Source organism: Alosa pseudoharengus, unplaced genomic scaffold (genome assembly GCF_046254945.1).
Source record: "Alosa pseudoharengus isolate Yale_2024_CS ecotype anadromous, Long Island Sound unplaced genomic scaffold, YU_APseudo_1.1 YU_APseudo_1.1_scf_1, whole genome shotgun sequence".
Lineage (NCBI taxonomy): Eukaryota > Metazoa > Chordata > Actinopteri > Clupeiformes > Clupeidae > Alosa > Alosa pseudoharengus.
Window position 1 is genome coordinate 36,818,467 of NW_027468564.1, and position 24,693 is coordinate 36,843,159.

The 24,693-nt window shown below is 40.9% G+C and overlaps 1 protein-coding gene across 1 annotated transcript; it reads right to left on the reverse strand.

The window, feature by feature from the left end:
- Positions 1-1,521: 1,521 nt before the first annotated feature.
- On the reverse strand, positions 1,522-24,693 carry LOC143118569 (uncharacterized). Its single transcript, XM_076279603.1, has 20 exons — positions 24,628-24,693; positions 18,961-19,053; positions 15,983-16,007; positions 15,466-15,514; positions 14,688-14,813; positions 13,916-14,112; positions 13,160-13,263; positions 12,633-12,745; positions 12,060-12,314; positions 10,309-10,383; positions 9,813-10,048; positions 8,228-8,318; positions 7,889-8,032; positions 7,136-7,338; positions 3,773-3,876; positions 3,334-3,452; positions 2,487-2,663; positions 2,296-2,327; positions 1,845-1,936; positions 1,522-1,541 (listed from the first exon to the last, which is right to left on the reverse strand). The coding sequence occupies exons 2-20, from the start codon at positions 19,010-19,012 to the stop codon at positions 1,522-1,524; spliced, it is 2,214 nt and encodes a 737-aa protein (XP_076135718.1). The 5' UTR covers positions 19,013-19,053; positions 24,628-24,693.

Here is a 24,693-nt window from a genome sequence, read left to right on the forward strand (position 1 = left end):
ATGTCACGCAGCACGTCCAGGAAATTGGACACAGACTGACCAATCAGAGGATGCGACTGGTGGTGGACATGGGAAAAGAGCCAATAAGGTCAATACCTCAATACGAGAAAATGTGTCTGTTTAAAGTGTGTCTTTGTATAAGTCAGTTTTGACCACACTTTGCTATCATCCCCGAGCATAGCCTAGTTTGAAATGTATCCATCTATAACCACATTCAGTTTTTACAACAGAAACAAACATTAGGCTCACCATGTTGGAGGCCATGCTGGAGAACATGGCGAGAGCTTCATCCAGAACTGCAGATGTCTTGGTGAGGAGCAGCTTCCAGGTCTCGCTGGAGTAAGTCATGTTGCTGGGCAGCTTGCACATCAGGAGGTGGGTCAGGTTATGTGCAGAGAATCCTGACAGCTGAAAAAGAAGAGATATCAAATTATTAGCAATGTTTGATGAAGTCATCACCACACCAGTTACTCATCCAGTGACAATAAAAAAATTTTGATCAAAGAAATTAATAAAAAGAATAAACATTATTTTTGATTAAGAATGAATCCAAATGTGCAGAATAAGACAGATATAGGAGGCGAATCACTGTAAATATATGCAGTGAAAAAGTATGGCCGCATTAAACAAGAGATTAAACAGGATAGCATAGGCCTACTACTTGCTATTACACATTTCTATTTAAAAGTTTTAAACAGAATTTAAACCTTAACTAAAGTGAATACAGATAGTATAGCTGTGTAGACAGTGCAGCAGACTAATAATATACAGACATTATTCAGATACACTCTATTCAGATAAAGAACATATACTGTAGAGATAGTACACTTAGCATAGCGTGAAGAAAAACTCCTCAGTGGGCCTTACCTCTGAGCAGGCGTACTCCATTAGAGTGTATTCACAGGGTACATGCCCAGCCTCCAGGTGGTGCTGCAGCTCAGAGCTGCATGTCATTCAGAGGAAAAAGACAACAAATGAAATTCAAATAGAGATTTGGGGCCATGTCAATAAACATTAGCTAACACACAATTTCAATTTTGTCTTTAGTCAGTTAAATATTTTAGGGTATTATATTAATGAGTTTATTTTTATAGAATACAATACCTGTTAATTCCAGCACACATTCTGCTCTCTGTTGGAGATACACAGAAACATAAATGCGTCAAGAAATAGCAGATGCAGACATCATGTCAATGCTGTATTCAGTACATGTAGGCCTATCAGTTGGCTGACAATGACAAGCACACCCTTTACTCTTAAGACAGGCCACTGTTAAATATCTATAAGTAAAAACTACATTTCAGTGTAATTAATTCTATTCTTAATCCACTCAACTACGTCTGGCCTACAAAAGTGAGAATGCGACATAGTTTGAATTTGTTCCATGGATATAGACATGTTTGATTGTTTTCTTTCCTCTAGTAAACTAAATAAACTGGATAAATGTGTCTGCCAAACGAATAAATGTCAGTCAACCAATGCTAGAGTATTTGTCAAAGTGCAGATCTCAACAACTTACCATTAAAGTGTATCACAGGACACTATTAGAAAACAAAGAATGCAAAAAGATACATAATAAAAACATAGCTTACAAACTACATGAAAAAAAAATCATTCATTTTCAAGAGGTATAAAGGTATACTTACGTCGAACACAGGCAGTGAACAGTCTGAGAGAAAAAGAAATCAATAACAGTATATCAATGTAAATAATATTTTGTGTTTGTGTGTGTGTGTGTGTGTGTGTGTGTGTGTGTGTGTGTGTGTGTGTATGTGTGTGTGTGTGTGTGTGTGTGTGTGTGTGTGTGTGTGTGTGTGTGTGTGTGTGTCTGTGTGTCCGCTCACCTGCAGGTTGTCTCATGTTATGAATTGCTGCCCAGATCTGTGGTTCCATCATGCGTGGCACAGACCACAACACATCATACAGCTTTTCCACTCTACAACAACAAATCAAAGCAATACTTAAGTATCCAAAGAAAAAAGAGTTGAAAAAGTATAAAAAGCCTTTAATTCATCATGGTAAGAAATGGTTAAAAACACATGGGCCTACGCGTTGCGGCCATATTGGCCTTCATCAGGGCATCTATGGGCATTCACCCGTCGCAGAAGAGCACCTGAGCAAGGAATTATCTGAAGTCTCCTGAGCGCCCTAAGCCCTTTTGTGTCTTCTCAATACTACAAAAAATTAGTTTTTAAACATACAGAAAATTGACTGGATTTTTTTTTAATTAAAAATCTTGATTGGGAACAGAAAAAAGATGAGACTGAGAAGAAGAACCTTTACAAAGTCACTTACATGATCTGGTAGGTCTCACAGTCCATTCCCATCTATAAATGAATCAATCAATACACGCATGAATAGACAAGTAAACACAGACTAGCAACACAATGACTAAGCTGTACATGCAAGCAACATGCAAACATCATCTACATATATGCAAAAAACACTATATCGTCCAGGTAAGAAATCGAATGAGTGTTCATTACATCATGGCTGAATTGCACAAGGTGCTCCAGGACTTCAGGCATGTTCCTTCCAATGGGGTCTCCCAAGAGGTGGTCGAAGACGAGGTCGACCACCTCTCGTTTCGGCGGCAGCCTTGGGAGAGGAACGACCATGAGCTCTGCCATCTGTCTGGGGGACAGCAAGGGGATGACTTCAATCTGTAAGGGAAATAAATAAATGCAAACACTCATGAACACATTCATATAGTCAAGTCGAGTCAATATAGTCAAGTTGACCCAAAGTGCTTTACAATTGAGACGGTTAGGAGTTGACAATATGGAAATACATTCGAGGAGCAAGGAGATATTGGCAATAAATAGTCCTACTTGGCAGGGGGAGATACAGAAACTCACACACACATATATGCATGCATTCCTTTCTTAATATCCCTCTTTGTGCTTCCTTGTATGTACAGTATAATTCAGTATATGTGTGTACTGTTTGTACTGAATGTATACACACAAACACAGTGTATACATTCAGTACAAACAGTACAGACGGCTGCTTATACATTGATTTTGCAAAATGTCTTCAGCTATGAGATTAATGCACAAGGGCAGTTATGGTATTAATATGGTTTTGTTCTTTTAACTTGCATAAAACACTGCCCTGCGGCTTATACACAATGTGGCTAATACACAGGAAATTACTGTGTGTAAAAGTGTTATTGATAAATTACTGAAGATCACCTTAATCAAATCCAACCCTTAGCTTTTACCGTGATCATAAATTGTTATTAACAGAGTGTGAACCAAAGATTCTAGAACAGAGCGCTCTGTTCTAGAATCTTTGGTATTAACCGATAGTGTGTTGACAATCTGATCTTACTGCAGAGAACTCGGGGTTGAGCTGGTACATGTCCACAAGTGTAGCCAGGGGAGCGAAGCCACCCAAGTTTTTCAACATCCAGTCAGTGCTGTTCTCAACCGATCTCACGCAGCCAGGGTCTACAGCCAGGGAGGGGGGTAAATACGTTAACATAAATTCTATAAATCCATTAAAGTGCACACATTAATTCATAACCATAACATTCATTTGGCGTAGGGCTACATGTTATTGAAACATACAGGTTGCCTAAATGTAAAAATGAAGAGAATAGGTTAAATAAATGAATGCATTTAGATACATTTTAGTAAATAGAAAGCCTACCATCCTACTCATCATTTCCATTTATATAGGCAGTATATCATGTTTGTACATTGTTAATATCAGTAATATTACATGTGTGTTTGTGGCCTTTGGACAATGATATGGTGCTGTGGCCCACCTGTATGGTTGGGGTTGAAGAGGAAAGGAATGATGAAGTGCTGAAGGACCATCTCAGGTCCCCTCTCATGCATGTCAGACATGTGATCACCCAGAGCCTTCACACTGAGACACAAGACAAGGCGATAAGATTACAAGCCTCTGACTGTCTCTAATGCTGATGACATATAGAACCATACATACATTACATGGCTGTAGTGTAAGATAATACATGCTTATAACATATAGATCCATACATACAGACATTACATGTCTGTAGTGTAAGATAATACATGCTTATAACATATAGATCCATACATACAGACATTACATGTCTCTGAGTAGCAGAGTAACAGACTGCACTTCTGCTATAACAGTGCGACAGTATTATGGATTATCATGCATCAAAAACATTGTTCTCTATTAAAACTTGTGTTGGGATTATGTCATACCTGTCAACATTTAGCTTTCCAAAAACGGGAGATTTTATTTAGTGTTTATACCGGATCTGTGTTTGCATATTTAATACGTTTCATGTTTCAACACTGCATTTCGGTCGTTGCTTTTACCTCACCATACCTTATGCCAGACATGTAGCTGCTTGCTGTCAGATTTGGTTCCGAGGGCACAAGTTCAGTGTATCAACAACACTCAATAACAGTTTATGTGATGTGTTAATCAATTAAATTCCCAACAATTTCACAACAGCTAGTTCTGGAGTAGGCCATTCAACTAGCCCGCTTGCTTACGACGAGACTCAGGCTGGCAGTCGGCACCCGCTTCCTTATTTGGGTTTTGGGTTGCCAGGTTTTAGCCTATGACAAAACGGTTGAAATTGAAACTAAGTGATCGTGTAGGGTGTATTTCATACACAATCTGGCAACCTGAATGGATCAATGATTTTAAAATGAAGTTTGATGGCCATGCAAATTACGGGAGTTTTCCGGGAGAAATAACAAAACGGGAGGGTGCTGGGAGATGACCTTGAAATACGGGAGAAACCCGGGAAAAACGGGAGTGTTGACAGGTATGGAAACTATGATATATGTAGCATGAAGGAGACTTGAATGAACACAAAAAGTGTGTTTTTGAAACTATGCGTCATTTTTGTAATGCATTATGTAGGAAAAACTGGCGTTATGTGACGGTTTCACGTTATGGATGTGACGTGTCTACACCATTCCTCGACAAACATAAAACACATATTTAAGTAGTGAATTTTGACATGAAACAATTGAAATAGTAATCATGAAAAACTAGCGATGAAATTATTGCTTCCTCAATGCCCACTAAGATCCACAGGAAGAATCAGGACAACAAGTCATTTAAAATATAAAAAAGAAATTAATTTTTTTCTTTTACCGTCATCAATTTTGGTCAGTGATTCCCGGGTCACTGAAACACCAGGGAACATGAAACTTGGTGGCCACTCCCCTAAATAACTAGCCCTCCCTGAACCGTTGCACCCAAGATGACAAAATATTTATGGTATGTTAGTCTCAAGAGCCCGCATCAACCTAACCCATACCCATTCATTTGTGATTTGCACACATAAAGTACATGCACACGCACGTGCACACACGCACATGCACACACACGCACACACACACACACACACACACACACACACACACACACACGCACGCACAGTCGCACACATACAGACAGGCAAGCACACACACACATAAACACATACAGACAGGCAAGCACGCACACACACATGCACAAACACCCACCCACATGGATGCAGACACATAAACACACACACACAGGCACGCATACGCATGTGCGCATGCAAACACACACGCACACACACACACACACACACATAAACACACAAACACAGGCACGCATACGCACATGCACACACACAGACACACATGCATACACACACACACACACACACACTCTTATAAACAAAAGTAAACTCACATATGCACACACTCATTTACATGCACATGAGTTGCAGGAGTAGGAGATGGAGACAAATTGATAAGCGTGATTTATTTTTGTGAAGAGAATATGCAGGACTGAGAGGCGGTCATAATTGGTACCGCTATGCGGTACATCTAGTTTATTGCTGCCGTTACTCATGTTACTCTGTGGGTATTAGCTACAGAGGACCTGACACTTGAAATGCTGGCATATCGCGTCACATTTAAAATTAAACTGTGTTAAGCAGACGTGAACGGCAGGCTGAACAGATCTGCAACAGAAGGAGGTTGCTATGTTAACTCCAACTGCAAGGTCAGCCATCTTCACCAGCTAACACGATAATCCAGTTACTGTACAACAACAGTATGACAGTTACAGGAAGATAATCGCTCAGATTTTCGTTATTAGGCAACTTGAAAATACGCTATGGCTAGGCTAATCACTGGAGGTATTTTAATATTATGTTTGTTTTGCTAATGGTTAGGCAAGGCCTCCCTGTGGTTTTAATCAACCTAATAATCTTTGAAATGTCAATTGTAAACACTAAGGTGAAATGCGTTGAAATTGATATGCCCCAGAACAGACATTTTATCAGCTTTGAGGTATAATAAAGTCTCCAGTCTTGTAAATTCACATTATGTAACATCCATAACGTCACATCCATAACGCACCATTAAAGGTTTTAAAAGTAAGAAAGGGGCACAATTTGGTCATCACACTTTACATTGATATAAATCAGCTTTGCACAGACACTATGGACATTGTCGCATCAACACTGTATGTGTAGCATAAACTTTTCCTATAAAACGTTATGGATGTGACATGGCCATGGAACTTGCTGACTTAAAAACAAAAGCCTTACAAATGTAAGGAGTTGTCCTCTTAAAGGCAAGCTGAGCATAGACATTACTCTACCATTCCCTTGTCAATCTGGAATTTGTCAAATGACACAATTTGTTTGAACCTTGGGTCCATTTATCCACTTTTTAAATATGTATAATATTACCATGTGAAAAATGTTGTTTCTGTATGGTTGCACACCATATTTATGATGTAAAAAGAGTGTATTTCTCCATCAAATTCAATCAGATCAGTTACAAACAATAAAATATAGACCTAAATGAAGATTTTAACAACAGTTCTATTTGCGTATGTACAACTTTTTTTTCCATGGTAAGGATGACCTTTGCATGGAATTGCCCTTCTTTCTTTCTTTTTATTATAATTATTTTGTATATCTCCCCTGGCATAGTTGACAGTTGACCTGTATTGTACACAAGATGCTGTATACTTTTTATTATAATTATGTTGTATATCTCCCCTGGCATAGTTGACAGTTGACCTGTATTGTACACAAGATGCTGTATACTTGTGTGCTCAATAAAAAAAGTGTTATGAAACATAATTCAATGTGGAGGTGTGTATAGTTAGTATCAAGTTATGAACGTACAGTGCTTGGTAGGTTTCACAGCTGAATCCTTTGGCACTGAGGCAGGACAGGTACTCTGGGGTGAGTGAGGGCAACAGAGGCCGCAGCTTGATCTGGAACCACAGCCTGATGAAGGACACGTCATGGAGGTTGTCCTGCGTCAGGGGACCGGAGATGATCTGGTCGAGGATTCCGAAGAATGGAGAGTCAGGGGAGGTGAAGTTCTGAAATGTAAACAATGAGATTGAGAATCAGTACCGCAATGGTAAGGAACATCTTTCATCCAACATGAATTCCAAGTGAGGTAGATGACAAATGAAGGAACAGTAATGGAGGAGCCGGGAGAAGTGACATTGACAGCCTAGAAAGCAGAAGTACTAACCACTACTAAGAAGCAGAAGCACTAACACTACTAAGAAGCAGAAGTACTAACCACTACTAAGAAGCAAAAGTACTAATGTAAGGGTGGGGGTGAGGGGTTCCATATCACATGGGTGAACAGAGACACAGTATTGAAATCAACCTCAAATGCCAATCTCAATTGCCACTGACAGTCCACAAAACAAATGCTAGGACACAGGAGTAGAGGAAATGACACACGTTGAAGGAAGTAAAGGGGACAGGCATCTGTATACAGGACATGGAGGCAGGGACACAATACTGTAGTGAGGAAGTAAACAACGTAGGCATAAGTGAACCGGAAGTAAAGGCAAAGACATAAGTCAACAGAAAATGCCAGGGGAAGAAGAGGAGAAGAAGCTGTTTGTGCCATACCATTTGGGCGAGTTCCTGGATGAGTGAGTTGAGGCTGCCGGAGAGCTCCATCACCAGTCTCATCAGCGTCTCCTCTGTCAGACTCAGGTTGGTCTTGGCTGCACAGTGCATGACACGAGCCACCTCCTCCACTGCATCGGTGAGCTACACACACACATACACACACACACACACACAGAACAATTACAGAACTGTGTCATGACAAAGGGTTTTCTGAATCAATACACACTACACACACACACTATAGACACACACACACACACACACTTCAAGGTAAAATATATTTACAGTTGACCGAATCGCACAAAATGAAAAAACGTAAAACAGCACAGGACTTACAGCACAAGATCTCTCATCAATGGACACACTGCAGATATCAGAATCAGAGTCAGTTTCCTCTGAGTCTGGCTCCAAACCGGTCTGGATGTGGCTGAAGAAACAGTTAAAATCAAGCATGAATATTAATATAAATATCAATAATATAATATAATATAATATAATATAATATAAGATAGATAGATACTTTATTGATCCCCAAGGGGAAATTCAAGAACTTAAATAATATAACTTAAAGGAGAAATCCGGCGAGTTTTCACATATCCGTCTCCTGTCCGAAAAAAGCGAAAACAATCGCTTAGCACCTAGCTTGCTACAGCCAGCAGCTAACATAGCCAGGCAGCAACAGCACTACACTCCGGGGGCATGTCTGTGAGCTCCCATGTACATGCCCCCAGAGTGTAGCGCTGTAGCGGCCTGGCTGTGCTAGCTGCTGGGTGTAGCAACTTGAGCTAGGTAAAACCGATTGTTTTCGGATTTTTCGTACCGACAGTAGCCTACTCGGTGACCTCGAAAAACAGAGATCTATGTGAAAAGTCGCTGATTTCTCCTTTAATAATATATAATATAATTAAAGGTTCAACATGTAAATCGTAACACAGTCTCACTCCCTACTCGTCAAAGGTCTGACGCATGGTCAAGGGTCCTTGGCGTCAAATTACTAAACTAAACTAAACTAACACGCGCATATCTCTGTATTGCGATCATTGTACCCTACAGTTGTAACATCGCGTAACAGTCGTTTTACTCCCCGTATGCGCTCATTATAATAGGCTCTGCTCCTGCCTAGATTCGAACTCAGAACTGCCTGAAAGCTGCCACTCGACTGTCAGACAACGCTATCTGCTTCGAGTAGGACTGAGTACTGTACTGTGTACTGAGGACTGTACAGTCCTACCTAATAGGCCTACTCGAAGCAGATAGCGTTGTCTGACAGTCGAGTGGATTAATGCACGTATTTCCAGAACAGGTCTGCAACTTTCAGGCAGTTCTGAGTTTGAATCTAGGCAGGAGCAGAGCCTATTATAATAAGCGCATACGGGGAGTAAAACGACTGTTACGTGCTGTTACAACTGTAAGCTACAATGGTCGCAATACAGAGATATGCGCGTGTTAGTTTAGTTAGAGATTATTGTTATTATTATTATTATTATTTTACCTTACGTCACCTACACCAAAGCTGAATAAAATTATGCAAGATCAAAGTAACCTAAGGTAGCCTATGGCTCTGATGGTCTGCGATTTTTGTTTTTAGATCATTTCAAAGAAATCATTAGTCTAACGTGACGGCATCACCTTTGATGGACATTTATTTCCTTTCGTCTATATTTGACGATGAGGGATTAACATGAATGTCTATCTGACGGACCCCCACGTCGGAAAACAACGCAGAAGGTACACCTTTCTCGTTGGAATTTGACACCAAGGACCCTTGACCATGCGTCAGACCTTTGACGAGTAGGGAGTGAGACTGGGTTGGTAAATCTATACTAAATCTATAAGTATCTACCAAAACCATTTCTTGTCAGACAGCAAGGTAAGTTGCAATTAAGACAAATTTAGCTATCCATTACTTCCTATTGCTTACAACAGGTTGTGGAACACCACGGTGATGTTCTGTGGGATCTCCATCTCGTCTCGGGGCAGGTACCGTCTCAGAACCGGAACCACAACATGCTGAAACCAGTCGTTCACGTCCAGCGGGTCAAAGTCCACCTGGTCCGGAGCGGTGCTGTTCTGCTTGTAAGGAGCGGCCAGTTCTGCCAAGGTCCAGTTGAGCATGGCCTGGATGAGAGTGGCACTTCGCACGGTGGTGAGATTGTGCTGGAGAGGGAACAGGAGAAGAGAGAGACACATAATGTCAACAGCACTCCTATGGTGGAATATGGCATGATGGAGTTTATACCATATATTATTATATAATTATATATATAGTGCAGTTAACAGGATATTTGCATATATATTAAAAGACGGTATATTGCATACATTATTTAAATTCATTGACACGTTTAGTCATTAGAGCACAGTATAATGCAATGTATCTGACCCATGTGATTTATTTTATGATCAAAACTCTATGTTACCTGATTTGTGAAGGAAACCAAGTCCCTGGCAAAGCTTCCCATGGGTGTCAAGACAGACATGAATCCATTGGCCACCTGGTGATAACATACGGAAAAAAAAACAAAGTCATGCCAATGACTATACACAATACACAATTGTAGCAATTGTAGCAATACACAATTGTAGCAACCCTGGGTCACTATAGTTTTACAGTATGCAGAATATGCTTTATAGAGCCATATAGTGCTACTGTAAAAAATCAACATGCCACTCCAGGCTATTTCTTGACTGCATTATAAACAGTTCTCTCCAAGTACTTACACACACACACACACACGCACGCACGCACGCACGCACACACACACATGCACGCACATACACACACACACACACATGCAAACACACACACACACACACACACACACATGCGCACACACACACACACACACACACACACACACACACACACACATGCACACTGTAACGTGACTGAAACCCGGACATAGTCATTTCAGTTACGCCAGCTTATTTTTTGTATGTGGGAAAGGAGACTCGGTTTCACTCTGAACTTTTAAATGAAAAAATAATGTATTGAAATGTTCAAGTTCTCAACAGTATTTCAGACCGTGGCATATTAACAATGTCAGGCCTAGCTGTAGGTAAGCCGCGGTCAAGGCGCAGTTGAACAAAGGAATCGCCCCAAACAATAAAAAAAACTCCCTTCAAACCAAACTCAAAATGTTCAATACGCAGTTGTTCGTTAACCCACTTTCTTACAATAGCATACATATAAATAGCAGTCAGCTTCAACAACCCTCTATTGAGCTCAGAAACATTAAAGAAATGTAGGCTACCAGTTTTCCGACAACGTCGGTCTTAACATAGGCCGACAACACAAAGTGAATCGTTCTCCTAGAGCATACGATGTCTAATCAAAAGAGAGAAAATGAAAGAAAGAAAATGTATGAAACGAAATCAAAAGTTAGAGTAGGTCAAAATATCAACTGAAGGAGTCAGGGGTGAAAGAAGTGAGATGTTTGTTGTGTGGGCGCTGCCTTGGAAAAGTAGGCTATAGTTTGCTGTAACGAAGAATTTAAATGGGATTGGGGCAGCGGTAGGTATGGAGGGCAGGTGAAAAGGTTTTTGGAGGCTACAAACAGGCTTATGGAAACCGGTCACAGCAGAAAAAGTTTGGCTCAAACCCGGCATCCAGCGCTGTTTGTCCAAGAAAGCTCCAATGTACTCCCTGCTGAATTCTAGGGAAAGGGTGTCGGGGTCCAAAAGCGCTCCCAGGGTTTAGAATAATCCACCAGAGTATCCTAATAGAATCCACACGATCCTTCCCGTTCTCAGTAAACTTCTCTCTTGCCGCAACTCATCCGCCATCGGCCCACACTCTCCTCGCCACAGACTTCATTCAAATAATGACAGGCCTACGCTCACTCACGTCATCGCGTCACGTCCCAACACAAACAGAACCCATCAACTGCCACCAGTCAAAAAAACCCCACCAGTTACTATTTAATTATTATATTATTATCATTTAAGTATTCAGGCATAGCTAACCGCTACAACACACACACATGCACGGACACACAAACACATACACGCGCACGCACACACACACACACACACACACACACACACACACACACACACACACACACACACACACACACACACACACACACACACACACACACACACACACACACACACACACACACACACACACACACACACACACACACACACACACACACACACACACCTCTCTGGCTGGGTCCCTGTAAGGGATGGTATAGTGCTGGGTGTGGTGAGGCCCAGGTGAGGTTGTGTGGTCGCGCGTGAAGCCGGTCGGGTCAGGTCGAGGAGCGGCGGTAGGGGTCGGAGGTCGGACTGGCAGCAGGGGGTCCAGCAGGCTGTCGAACACCAGGGTGAGGACGCCCTCGTCCAGCCCCGCCACCTCCGGCTGCAGCAGCAGCTCCGCCCTCTGCTCTGGAGTCAGCAAGTGGAGCACGTCCAACTACAGGTGTGTGTGTGTGTGTGTGGAGGGGTGTGTGTGTGTGTGTGTGTTTGCATGTGTGTGTGTGTGTGGAGGGGGGGGGGGTGGTTTTTACGTTAGTGGTATGTAGGAGTAGTCAATTCTTAGTTTTATAGTAGAGAAATACTATTTTCACAATGTTTTTACTGTTGTTTTGTACTCTTGTATGCATATACTGTCCTCCTTAGCAATTCACAGTATAAGTATTTACACAGTTCTTACACATTTGGATTGCAATGTATTTGTATCACAGTGTATGACTGCTAATCCAAGTGTATTGCTCTGGCCTTAACGACTCACCCCACTGAAGACCATGTTGAGCGATGAGAGATCTTTCATGGTTGCCATGACAGAGAATGACCCAAAGTTCTTCATCAGCCAGTCCTCAGTGCCGTTGCTCAGGTGCATGCATCCTGGGAAGCGAAATAGAGGACATGCAGGGAAGAGACCACAGGGTAAGGTCACTAATGGACATTATTTATTCTACCAAACTCATGCATGTGTTATAAGACAGGGTGTTTTTTTTTTTAAATGTATCATATATTCTTAGATGTTGGACTACAATTTGTGCACGTAAAATTAGTTGTTTGCAGAAGAAAGCAAAGTTGATTTTTTTTTATCATCAATGATGTTTAAACAGTTTTTGATTGTATGATTAAATCAGTATGTGTGTGTGTTTGTGTTTTGCATCTGTGCGTGTGTTTGTGGTGTATCTGTGTGTGTGTGTGTGTGTGTTTTGTGTGTGTGTTTTGTGTGTGTGTGTGTGTGTGTGTGTGTGTGTGTGTGTGTGTGTGTGCGTGTGTGTGTGTGTGTGTGTGTGTGTTTACCCGCTGTTCTGTTATCAGAGAGGAAGGGGTACATGAAAAACATGTAGATCCACTTCTGCCGTACAGGGTCCATTCCAGAGAAGTGCTCGCTCATCTCGCTAACCCTGCAGAGCAAGAACGCGTGTGCAGATAGAAGATGGCAGAGTGATTATCAGATACGGGCGATATTCCTCCACATATCCAAAAATATGTTTGATAAATCTCTTTTGGACATATGTAAGTTGTTCAAGTATCACTCAAAACCTCGATCCTATTTTTTTTATTACTTATTAAGCGATGGATAGAACATGCTTGGGACATACTGTAGCTACATCTGCCTGAAAACAGGTTACATACATTTCTTATGCAGAAATGCTCATTGCTCAAGTGTCATTGCTACATTTTTACTACTCTGTTTACTAGGAGGTTATGAGGATATGACATGCATTTTCCCATGCACACCAGCAGATGTCATAGCTCTAGGGCTCTTCTGTCAACTATCTAGGGCTGTCAACTTTTAGTAAAATTCATACAATTCATAAATTCTGCCTCATATGGTTTATATGGTTCATTTTGTTCATTTTGTTTTTATGGTTCAAAATTAAACTGTATTGTGGAGATACCCCGAATAATAGAGCAATAGGGCGAGTAGTTACAGCTACTTTTATAGAGGGTGTTTGCTGGTCATTTATGCTCATACTGAAACAAAGCGATCAAATAAAGAGTCAAACAAGATTTCGGCGAGTGTGTGAAAACAACAACAACAACAACACGTACACAGTGTGGTAGGCCTCGCAGCTGAGGTTCTTGTTGCCGAGGCAACGGAGGAACTGGCGGGAGACGGAGGAGAGGAGGGGCTTCATCTTCACCTCCAGCCACACCTTCAGCACGTCCGCGTCCCTCACCAGGCCCTCGGGGGTCAGCTGGATCCCACCCGACACCTCCAGCGCAGGGCCCTGGCTCAGAGTGGACCTCTGCAGGGGGTAAGAGGGAGCAGACAGGGGGTAAGAAGGAGCAGACGGGGGGTAAGAGGGAGCAGACAGAGGGTAAGAAGGAGCAGATGGGGGGTAAGAGGGAGCAGACAGAGGGTAAGAAGGAGCAGATGGGGGGTAAGAGGGAGCAGACAGGGGGTAAGAAGGAGCAGATGAGATTATATAGATGTAAAGAGATAACCGTGAGAATATAGAGACGATGGTCAAGAGGACAGAGGACTTCTCTGGTTTGACGAACAGATGAACGCTGCTTATTTGCATTCTTTGAATCTCTGCATTTGCATCCCGGCTGATGCTAGGCTTTCAGAGGCTAGAGAGCCAACACAAATTCAATTCAATTGTACTGAACTCAACTCAATTCCGTGGTTTTATTCATCTTTACATTGCCACGTTTGGGCTGTTTGTCTGGGGGCCGTTTATATAAATCAGATAAATCTATCTATCTAGAGTGTAATAGATAGACAGATAGAGATAGATAGACAGATAGAGATAGATAGACAGACAGATAGATAGAGATAGATAGATAGATAGATAGACAGATAGATAGACAGACTTACCATGAAAGAGTAGACATCCAGTGCAGCATCCAGTAGGTTCACAAGGTTCTGGACGTGGTGGGGTCCAGCAAGAGGCCCAGACGGAACCCCTGCGCACTGCAGGAACCTGGAGGTGGACTCGGAACCCTGAGGGGGAGGACAGAGGAACGTCAACGAGAGATCCTGGTCAACAATGTGTGGTATCTGGCTAATCAGTTATTTAGATATTCATAGTAACTGTGCTTGTGTTTTATTGTTACATTATATACCGGTATTACATTTATAATATAAACACACATTATATTTATTTTTAATCTTATTTCCGTGCTTTTTTTTTCTATGTGAATATTTTTTTTGTCTATGTGAATATTTATGTTGGGAGTTGTTCGCTTATGTGATTATCTTGTTGTTTTGAGGGAATACTAGAGTATACTGAAATGTGGACTGACTGAAGACTGGTATACACACTCTTAAAAGCCATGTGTGTGAAACAGCACAGTGTTGTCCCTATCTGGACACAGAGATGTGTTGACAATGCAATGCAAGTAGTGTTGTTTTCAACACATTCGTTTGAAGAGTTTCATAAAGCTATCTATAACTTAAGTAATATATAGACCTAACAAAATGATTTCCCTGTGATGTTCTGTTACAACAGAGCCAAGTGCATGAAGCAGAACTGGATTTTGCCGTGTGCCTTCTGTCGACCCACTCTTAACCAATTGGCAGTGATGAGGTGACAAGGAGTGGTGGGTGCACAGGCAAGATAGCAGACATATTTTCCAGATTACATCAAACTCACTTGGCCACATTGCTGCTGTGCAAGGCTGCCGCTGGTGTTGCAGGTGTCACTGTGAGAGAGAGAGAGAGAGAGTGAGAGAGAGAGATCGAGAGAGAGAGACAATCCGAGAGACAGAGTGGAATTAGTGAAGTGAGACATAAACATGCATTTCATGGTGGAGAGTCTTTATTCAACAAAGACCAAGAAGACCAAATGAGGGCAAAAATAATAATCAATCAAATAAATGCAATTAGAATGTCATGATGTGATTTGCTGTGAGGTGGCAAACCTTTGGCAAACATCAGTATCCCTTAGAAGTTCTAACCAAAGAGAAAGCCATCTAACACAAACTATGGCATGGTCTGTATATAATGAGGAGAATATGCCATGATAGGACATACTGTATGTATCGTCTTTCAACACAAAGTACCTGATACATGAGAACTTTCAACGTTCTACCCTTTATACTCAGTCAGAAACACATTTTACAGATGCATGTATAATTATAAGATATGTCTGAGTGACTAAAATTACTTACTTTTGTGCTTCTACCCACGAAACACCTTCAAAGGAGAAAGGATACGTTTTTTTCAGTAATATGCATGTGTACTTACAGTATGTATTACAGTAGATAGTAGCATCAATTGAAATAATCAATAGATGCTGTGTACTACATTATTTTTTTATATTTATTTACTAATTTACAGACTCCATGGTACATGTTCCATGGTGAAATGTCATGGAACAACTAGAAATGCAGTTCCGAGGAATTACACGAGGGGATGCAATCTGCTGGTTAGGGTGTTGGTGGGGCTGTTGAGCTTGCTGCTAGCTGGTTGGTAGGGTAATTGTGATACCTGCAAAGGTGCTTTTGGAGTAACCAAATTAGAATCTTGTGTGACATGGCATTCTTGAGATATCACACCTTGACATTTGACCTTCAATCTCCAACATCAACTCACTTCACCTTTGAGTCCATAAATACCCAATTTGAAGCATGTACGTCAAGCCGTTCTGGAGATATAATGCTGAATGCATGAGATATGGCTGGGACTTTTATTTTGACACACAGGAAACACTTTAACAGGATGTATAGTTCAGGTAGAGCTAGATTGTATGCTTAGAAGCTGAGACAGTTGGATTTCTCACAGGTGACACCTGTGCCAGTGTTCTGATTAGCCTGGGAACTGCTCTGAGAACTACTTAACGAGCGCAGCTGGCTCTATTATGACATCACAGCACCCATTCAAGTCTATGGGGGAAAATACACTTTTAATTACAAATATCTCAAAAAGTATAAACTTCTCAAAAATGAAAAACGGATAGGACGGTAAAGCCTTGGAAGATCTACGGAACGGTGTTTGAACCAAATTTGTACGTTAAGCGGTTTGGGCTGAATAGCGCGCACAAAAAGGTAAAAAGAAAAATAATAATAAGAAGTCGTCTCCGGATTTCAATAGCAATGACTCTCAGGAACGTTAGCCCCCTGGATAACACAGTAGGGTGCACATGCATTGCACATGCATTAGGGTGCACAACTTTAAAATGTTTATTATTGGCCAAACAATGTATTCAGTGTCATGTAAAGAGCAGAATATAACAAAATATGCTGTTACATACTGCTAACGCTCCACCAGAAATAAATTAGCTAGCTTATTAGATTAAGAGCCTTTCGTGCATAAGGCCTATTATACCAGTGAAAAAGTTTGTATCCCCTTGTATAATGTTCTGTAATACTGTGTATTTAACCTCGTCCAGTCTCCTGTGTACCCTCTGATCAGCTTTTGATCCCTCTCAGTATTTAGTTCTCCCTGGCATATTTGAAGAGTTTGGTTCCAGAACGCTATATCTCCGTTTTTAAAGACATTAAAAACTCATGCTATTTAATTGTGTATTTCAGGTAATATCAGTCAAATTGCAGATGTGTTGTTTTCATTGAGTAAAAATGAACCAAATAGCAATACCCAATAACAGTTCTACTGAAATTACTTGAAAAAAAAAGTAAAAAAAAGAAATCATTAAAATGGTGGATATAGTGTTTCATAACTCTTCATTTGTCTGTAATCTACTGAACCGGCTTGCCCTGCTGTATGTATCCATGTATTCACCGTGACAGTTCTGTTGTATTTATGTCATTTGATGTTGACCAGCACTCAAATTCAGGTTTTGTATATCTCACGTGTATAGTGGCTACACTGTGACATTTTGCGTTTCCTCTGTCTCGTTAAATGTGCAAATTATAATCAAATGGTTTGACTTTGATCCAGACAGGATCCAGACATAGGCCCGGAAAGTTGGGCTCAAAGTACACCTGAGAGGGTTCTAAGAGGGTGCACAAAGACACAGCTGACCCTACATGTAGGTTATACATACAAAGTTATTGAACATTTCGTAAATGGGAATGCAAACTTCTGCAATTTTTTTAAACATGTTTTAGCCTTTTATGTTACTTTGATGATAAAGGAATATAAGTAAAGACTAACCATACATTACTTTTTCGATGAAAATACATTTTTTTTAAAAAGAATTCGAAAGAAATTCTTTGTTGTACACCTTTTGTCATTGTAAAGTAGGGGGATGCAAACTTTTAGCATAACATTGAATCCATTCTCAAATGAGCATTTTTTTGTGCTCTTAAAGACATGTCGCAGCTACTCGAACATGTTCATGTTATAAACATTTTATACAATCCTTATCTCTAAAATGTAAATGTGGTGGACAGTGAAGTAAATCCACATCACCCATGTTTGGGTTGTATAGGCCTGTGGTGTATTTCATGGTTTAATGGCAAGCCTGGGTTAATTAACCCAGAGGAAGCAGTAAACCTCCTAATAGTAGAGCCCTATGCCTCCATTCACCTAGTGACACAAAGCAAGCTGATTCTTTTAGTAGGAGGTTTACCAGCTACTATGAGTTAAAGGAACCATATGTAAGAAATGTATTTCAATTAATCATAAAATGGCCCTGATATGTCACTAGACATTAAGAAATCATGTTCATTTCAAATACTTATATCACTGACAACAATAGTCCGGCCAGGATATTGTCATTTACAAAGTGAAGTTGCAGCCCTCAACTGAGGTTGATGTTATGTTTTGTCCGGATGCGCCACCCTCTACCTATCTACTAATCACAAAGTCAGTAGTGTTTCGGCATCCGGGTTGGCAACCTCGAGTCAACGGGGAGGGGTAGGGGATACACCGCTCTACAGTAATTTGAAAGTGATTGCAGTACCAGTTTTGGCCACAATCTTACATATGGTTCCTTTAACTTGCTGATATGTGGTGAGCATAATGGCTGCCCTACCAGTCCAGGTGAGAGCTATACATTGGTGGTGGTCAGTGAGTAAAGTGCTCTGGGAGCCTTGAAAAGCTTGTTGTTGTTGTTGTTAACTTAGACAGGTTTGACATTAAAGGAAAAGCACATGCTTCAGATACCACCCTTGCTATTTAAAACACTCACAATCAAGATCACAATCAAGACAAAATGGTGGACCTGAGTGCACCTGAGACTCACCTGGACCTGATAAGGCCGAGTAAAGCAGTAGGAACACACAGGGGGCTCTCATTGTGACACGGAAGACCCTCTCATGGGGTCGGAACGATTTCACTGGTCAACAGGAATGCAAACACAAACACAAGAAAAATACAACATGTAAACAAAAACACAGAATGTCACAAAAAACACAAAAAATGTTAGGAGGCCTCAGAAAGTGTCAAAACTCTCCAGCACTGTACAGCGCCATCAGAAAGTATTTCCTTCATTGTCACATTTGAAATTGTTGCAGCCTCATGCTTTAAGTTCACATGAATGGCACCAAGTACAGAGATACCCTGAAGGAAAGACTGATCCATGTGCTTAAGACCCCAGCCCAGGATGAATGTTCACTTAGAACAGGACAATGAACCTAGTACACAACCAACACAACGCAGAGTTGTGTTGTGAATGTATTTGAATAACCAAGCCAGAGCCATGATATGAACTCATTTAAATATTGGTAGAGACATGACATGGAACTGGACATCCACCAACTGGCCCTGACCTGAACCCACTTAAATATCAGTAGATATGGACAACGTTGCTGTCAACGATGCTTCTACTGAACTAAATGTTCAGAATATGTATGTGATACATCAGTTTTTTTCCCTTGATAATACATTAAATGGGCTTAAGACCTCAGCCAAGGCTGAATGCTTTCAATAGGACAATGACCCTAATTACTCAACCGAGACAACACAGAGTTGTCTTAGGGAGAACTCTGAATGGACTTGAATGGCCAAACCAGAGCCCTGACTTGACCCCATTTGAATATCAGCAGAGAGACCGGAGAATGGACAACCAACACATCCAACTGGACATCCTGCATCCTCAATAGAAAAACCTTTAGAAGGCAGAACTCCAAATCCGAATCTCCAAATCCAGGTGTGCCAAGGCTTGTCACGTCAGGGTCAAAAAATGTATGTCAATGTAATACAGTTGTTTTCCTTCCTAAAAACGAAACAAATGTGTTGTCCCTATCTGGACGTGTGTGGATGTGATAAAAAACAATGCAAGTTGTGTTGTTTTCAACGCAAGTTGTGTTATTTTCATATTGTGTTTTATTGTGTTATTTTCATATCGTGCAACAAATAAAAAAAGGAAACGACACAAACTGTGTTGTCCCTATCTGGACACAGAGATGTATTAAAAACAACGCAAGTTGTATTGTTTTCGACACATTCGAGTGTAACAAACGTGCAAATATGTCTGCAATATGTTTGTCATTATTTTATCATTATGGGATAACTGAGTTTAGGTTGAAGAAAATTCATTATTAATAGCAATAAATATTATGTGAATTTGTGAAGCATTTTTACAGCTGCGACCAAAATGATCAAGGCAGAAAAGCCAGAATAATGTATCTTCTACCTTTGGTCCAAAAAAAGAAACAAAACATCAGTGCATACCAAACACCCACAGTGAATGAGTAACAATGAGAAAAGGGCTCCACAAGACAAAAGAATGGATGTGCTTTAGTGAAGAGAAAACATTTCACAGGGAGTACTTAACAGATAGAAAGCAACGGAACAATGCACAACACTGTAGCCTAATATCTTAAACGAGAAAGAAAAAAAAAGTCAAGTCTTTCTTGTTTTTCCAGGTGTAGGCCTACTTGTCACCTTTGTCACATAGGCACAGCAGCGTTATAACTAGTGCACAATAAATAACACTGGATGTCTCCTGGGATCTTTCTCAGGGGCGTCGCCAGCCGATTTTACCAGGGCTTCAGCCCGGGGTAAATTGAGCTCAGCCCGGGTAGCCAAAATTTTTTTATTTAACTTTTTTTATTTTGCTGTGCATTCTATCCCTCGTAGCCTGTTAGAACAAGGAATCCCGAACACTAAACTCTGACAAGGAGAAGCAGAACGGGCGGGGCGGGGCGGGGCTGGGCTGGGCTGGGGGTGGGTGGAGAGCGGCAGAGGGTCGCTTCGCTTCACGGTCTGGTCTGAGATCAGTGGATCTGTGCTCTCAACTAACGTTACTGCTGTCAACTCACTGGGTGGTTCAGCGTCATAGGTTGCAGTACGTTGAGAAAGTAGACATGACATGGCCAGCAAAAAACAATTGAAACTTGAAAAGGCTTTTTCAAACGAAAGGCAAAGGGTAAGAATTCATGTTTGCGAACTGAAATATAAGCTTAGTCCTGTCCGACCAACTCCATAAAGGCCAGCTATTAGTGTTGTTACCTATCTGATCGCTAGCAGGCTAGCAAGCTATCATTAGTAGGCTAAACACTAAGCAGGAGTCAAAATTAACTTTTTGAAATGTGAATATCTACCATTCACTATCTTGAATATCTTCACTGACAAATGAGGTGGCGAAATTCACCCACCATTCAATGGAACCGTCATTTTTCGTTTTGATCTGTAGCCCCCCCACTGGACTGGACCCCCCGAAAGGAGGGTAGGGCAGACACAGTTCTCTGTGAATATCTTCAGAACTGTAGGGCCTAGGATGACCATTTTTTTCCGTATGTTTGCCTCCAGGGGTCATATTAACCCATTTCATGTGCACACATGTGCACAAACAGATACACACACACACACACATACATTCACAGTAATCATACGTATGACACATTCTCACACAGTAGACACATGTACGCTTGAATGCACAGGCACACACACAAGCACGCACACACACACACACACACCCCCACACACACACACACACTCACACACACACACACCCACACACATAACATAAACATAACACAAACAATCAAGAATTTCTCAGAATTATGAACAGGCAAGATGGAGGTGGGGTTGTATAAAATTAATTTTACATGTGAAATCTATGAACTAATCATGTTTTGGTACTTGTTGTCTAGCAGATACCAGTGAGAATTGAGTGTGGATAATGCAATTTAGTGAGACAGTTAGAATCATATAGGCCTTTCAGCGTGATTTCTTTTTGTGGAAAAAATTTGCTGGACTGGGCGGCGGTCATATTTTGTACCGCTCTGCGGTACATCTAGTTCAATAATTAATAATTTGAGCAGTCTAATGTAGTCTGTTGTCTACTATAATAACACCTTTTATGTATTGTACATATATATAAAAATCTTTACATTTACATCCGGTCCAGCCGGGCCCAGCCGGGCCCAGGTTGTCCTGAAAGTCTAGAAACGCCCCTGATCTTTCTGATACCTCTTGTCAAAACATATTTTGTGTGTGTTCATATGTTGTCTCTGTGTGTGTTTAGGTGTGTTTGTGTGTGTGTGTGTGTTTGCTTGTTTGCCATTATACCTGTGTGTGTGTGTGTTTGTGTGTGTGTGTGTGTGTGTGACAGAGGAAGAGAGAGAGAGAGAGAGAATTCTAGATGTTGTATGCCCACCCCACACAGAGGTACCCCCACCCCTCCTTATGTGTTTTGTTTTTGTTTACCTTCTATGGCCTTATGTTCTTGTGTGTTATGCTGTATGTAACAATGGTATGTAACAACACTGTTCCCATACAGTCATGCTAATAGTAACGCAACTTTGAATTTGAAAGAGAGATAACATCTGTATGTGTTCCTAAGGAAAATCAGTTGTTTGCCAATGGAAAGCTTTGCTAAACTATTCACTGTTTACATGTACCACAAGTGCATATTTGCTTCTCCTTGTACATATATGACATAAAGGGAACTTTTTAACATTACGCCACCACACTAGGTGTTAACAGGGATGGGCAGCTTTGCTCACAAAACATTGGAAAGAAATGTGTGTGTGTGTGTTTGAGTTCTTGTTTGCACAAGGTTTGTTAAATTAAATAGAACACTAAAATCTGTGTGTCTGTGTGTGAGAGAGACATTGTGTGTATATGGGGGTTTATATGTCTGTGTGTGTGTGTGTGTGTGTGTGTGTATGCGTAAACATCTTTATGGGTTGTTAGCTGAGCGACGCTAGCTTGTGCAAAGCTATTGACTATTTATACATGACACCATGGTAGGAATTTCACTGGCCGTCGTAGCCCCTTGCGTTGGCCGTGAAGCCCCTTTGAAAATCATAAGTTTACAAAGTGTGTCCAAATTCACCCATTCTTCTCAGTTGAACTACTCGCGAAGTAGCCTATTCATCACACAGACATCACAAGTATCACATGAAAGAGCTTTTCTCAGCTTTTAAACGATGTTAGCCGATAATTGCTGTGTTGAACGGTTCGTGAGAAAAGTAAATAATATAATTCAATTTAATCATACATTCTACTGAAGGTTTTGCGTCCATGATCTCCCTACCCATTCATCTCGGTGGAATACTTCACGAACCCTTCTTTTAACACATGACAAACCACATATCAGAATAAACAGCAGACCTTACCGAACACAAAGGTGTAAAGCAGTCCCCTGTACAGTTAGCCGTTCCAGAGTAATCCAGTTTTGAAATTGCAGTAAATTTCGACATGCATGGATGTCTCCAAATTTGGGCTTTAAGTTTTACAATGTGTTTAAATTGTTCCACATGATTTCATAACGGGCCAAATACAAAATAAATGTTACAAATATCGCCTAGATATTGGTAAATCAGAGGACAGCTGACTAAGAGTTTGTGAAAGTAGCCTTAATGATCACAAAATGCTAAGCATGAATCTAGGCTATTTGAGTTTCTTAAAGCTGAGCTGTGCTACATTTAAATTGTTCAATACATGATTTCATAGCAGGCCAAATATAAAATAAATTTTATATATAGCCTAGATATCTGTTTTTATTAGATGATCAGATGATTTACAGTTATATGTAATATGTCATGTTTCATGTTTTTGTAATGTTTCATACAGTGATGCAGGTCTACTGCAGTGAATAGGCTAAAAACAACTTTGATCATTTTTATAGCCTACTACTGTATAGTTAACTTTGGCCTTGGTGCCCTGACATGTGGCCTTTGTGCCCCCCCCCCCCACCAAATATGCCCAACTGAAGGCCAAATGGCCTTGCCCCCAGAATGGTGAAATTCCAAGCCTGCATGACACAAGAGTGCATACAGTACCTGCCTCACCTCATGTCAGGTGATTATGACTAAGCATAAAGCACATACATTTTCACACAAGCTCAGCGACTAATGAACTCCCGACAGACAGGTTGCCTGGGCTGCTGATCAATAATAACACGCAATGGGGCCTTAAGGAGCAGATAGAGGAAGTCACCTGCCTGCTGCATTAACAAACAGGTACCAAAGTGTCTTCACACACACACACACACACACAAACACACACACACACAAAACCCTCATTGCTTTACAGAGCATAGACCACAGAAGAAAAAATCACTGGCTATAAAGCTCTATCAAGCACACAGCCACAGGTGTGGATGCACTGTCTACTGTGCGAAGACACATTCACATACAAATGACATCAATACACAAAGGATATTGTTTAAGAATGATCACTATCGTATGAGGATGTCATCCATATACACAAATACTCAAACAAGATGGAAAAAAACCCAAACAAATGCACACACACACACACAAAACCATCATTGCCAAAGAAATGCACACACACACATAAAACCCTCATAGACCACAGAGGAAAAGATCACTGGCTATAAAGCACTATCATGCACACACACACACACTTTCTGGCATAATTCAATAATACATTCTCTAAATAATAGGTTCTTAAGTGTGTCCTCTAGCTATTGATCTAAAGCACATAAAGGCCATACCTGTTGGAAGCTTGTGTGACAGGAGGAAGAAGTCAGTGCTTAGTCCTGTTGTCTTCACAGACTGTG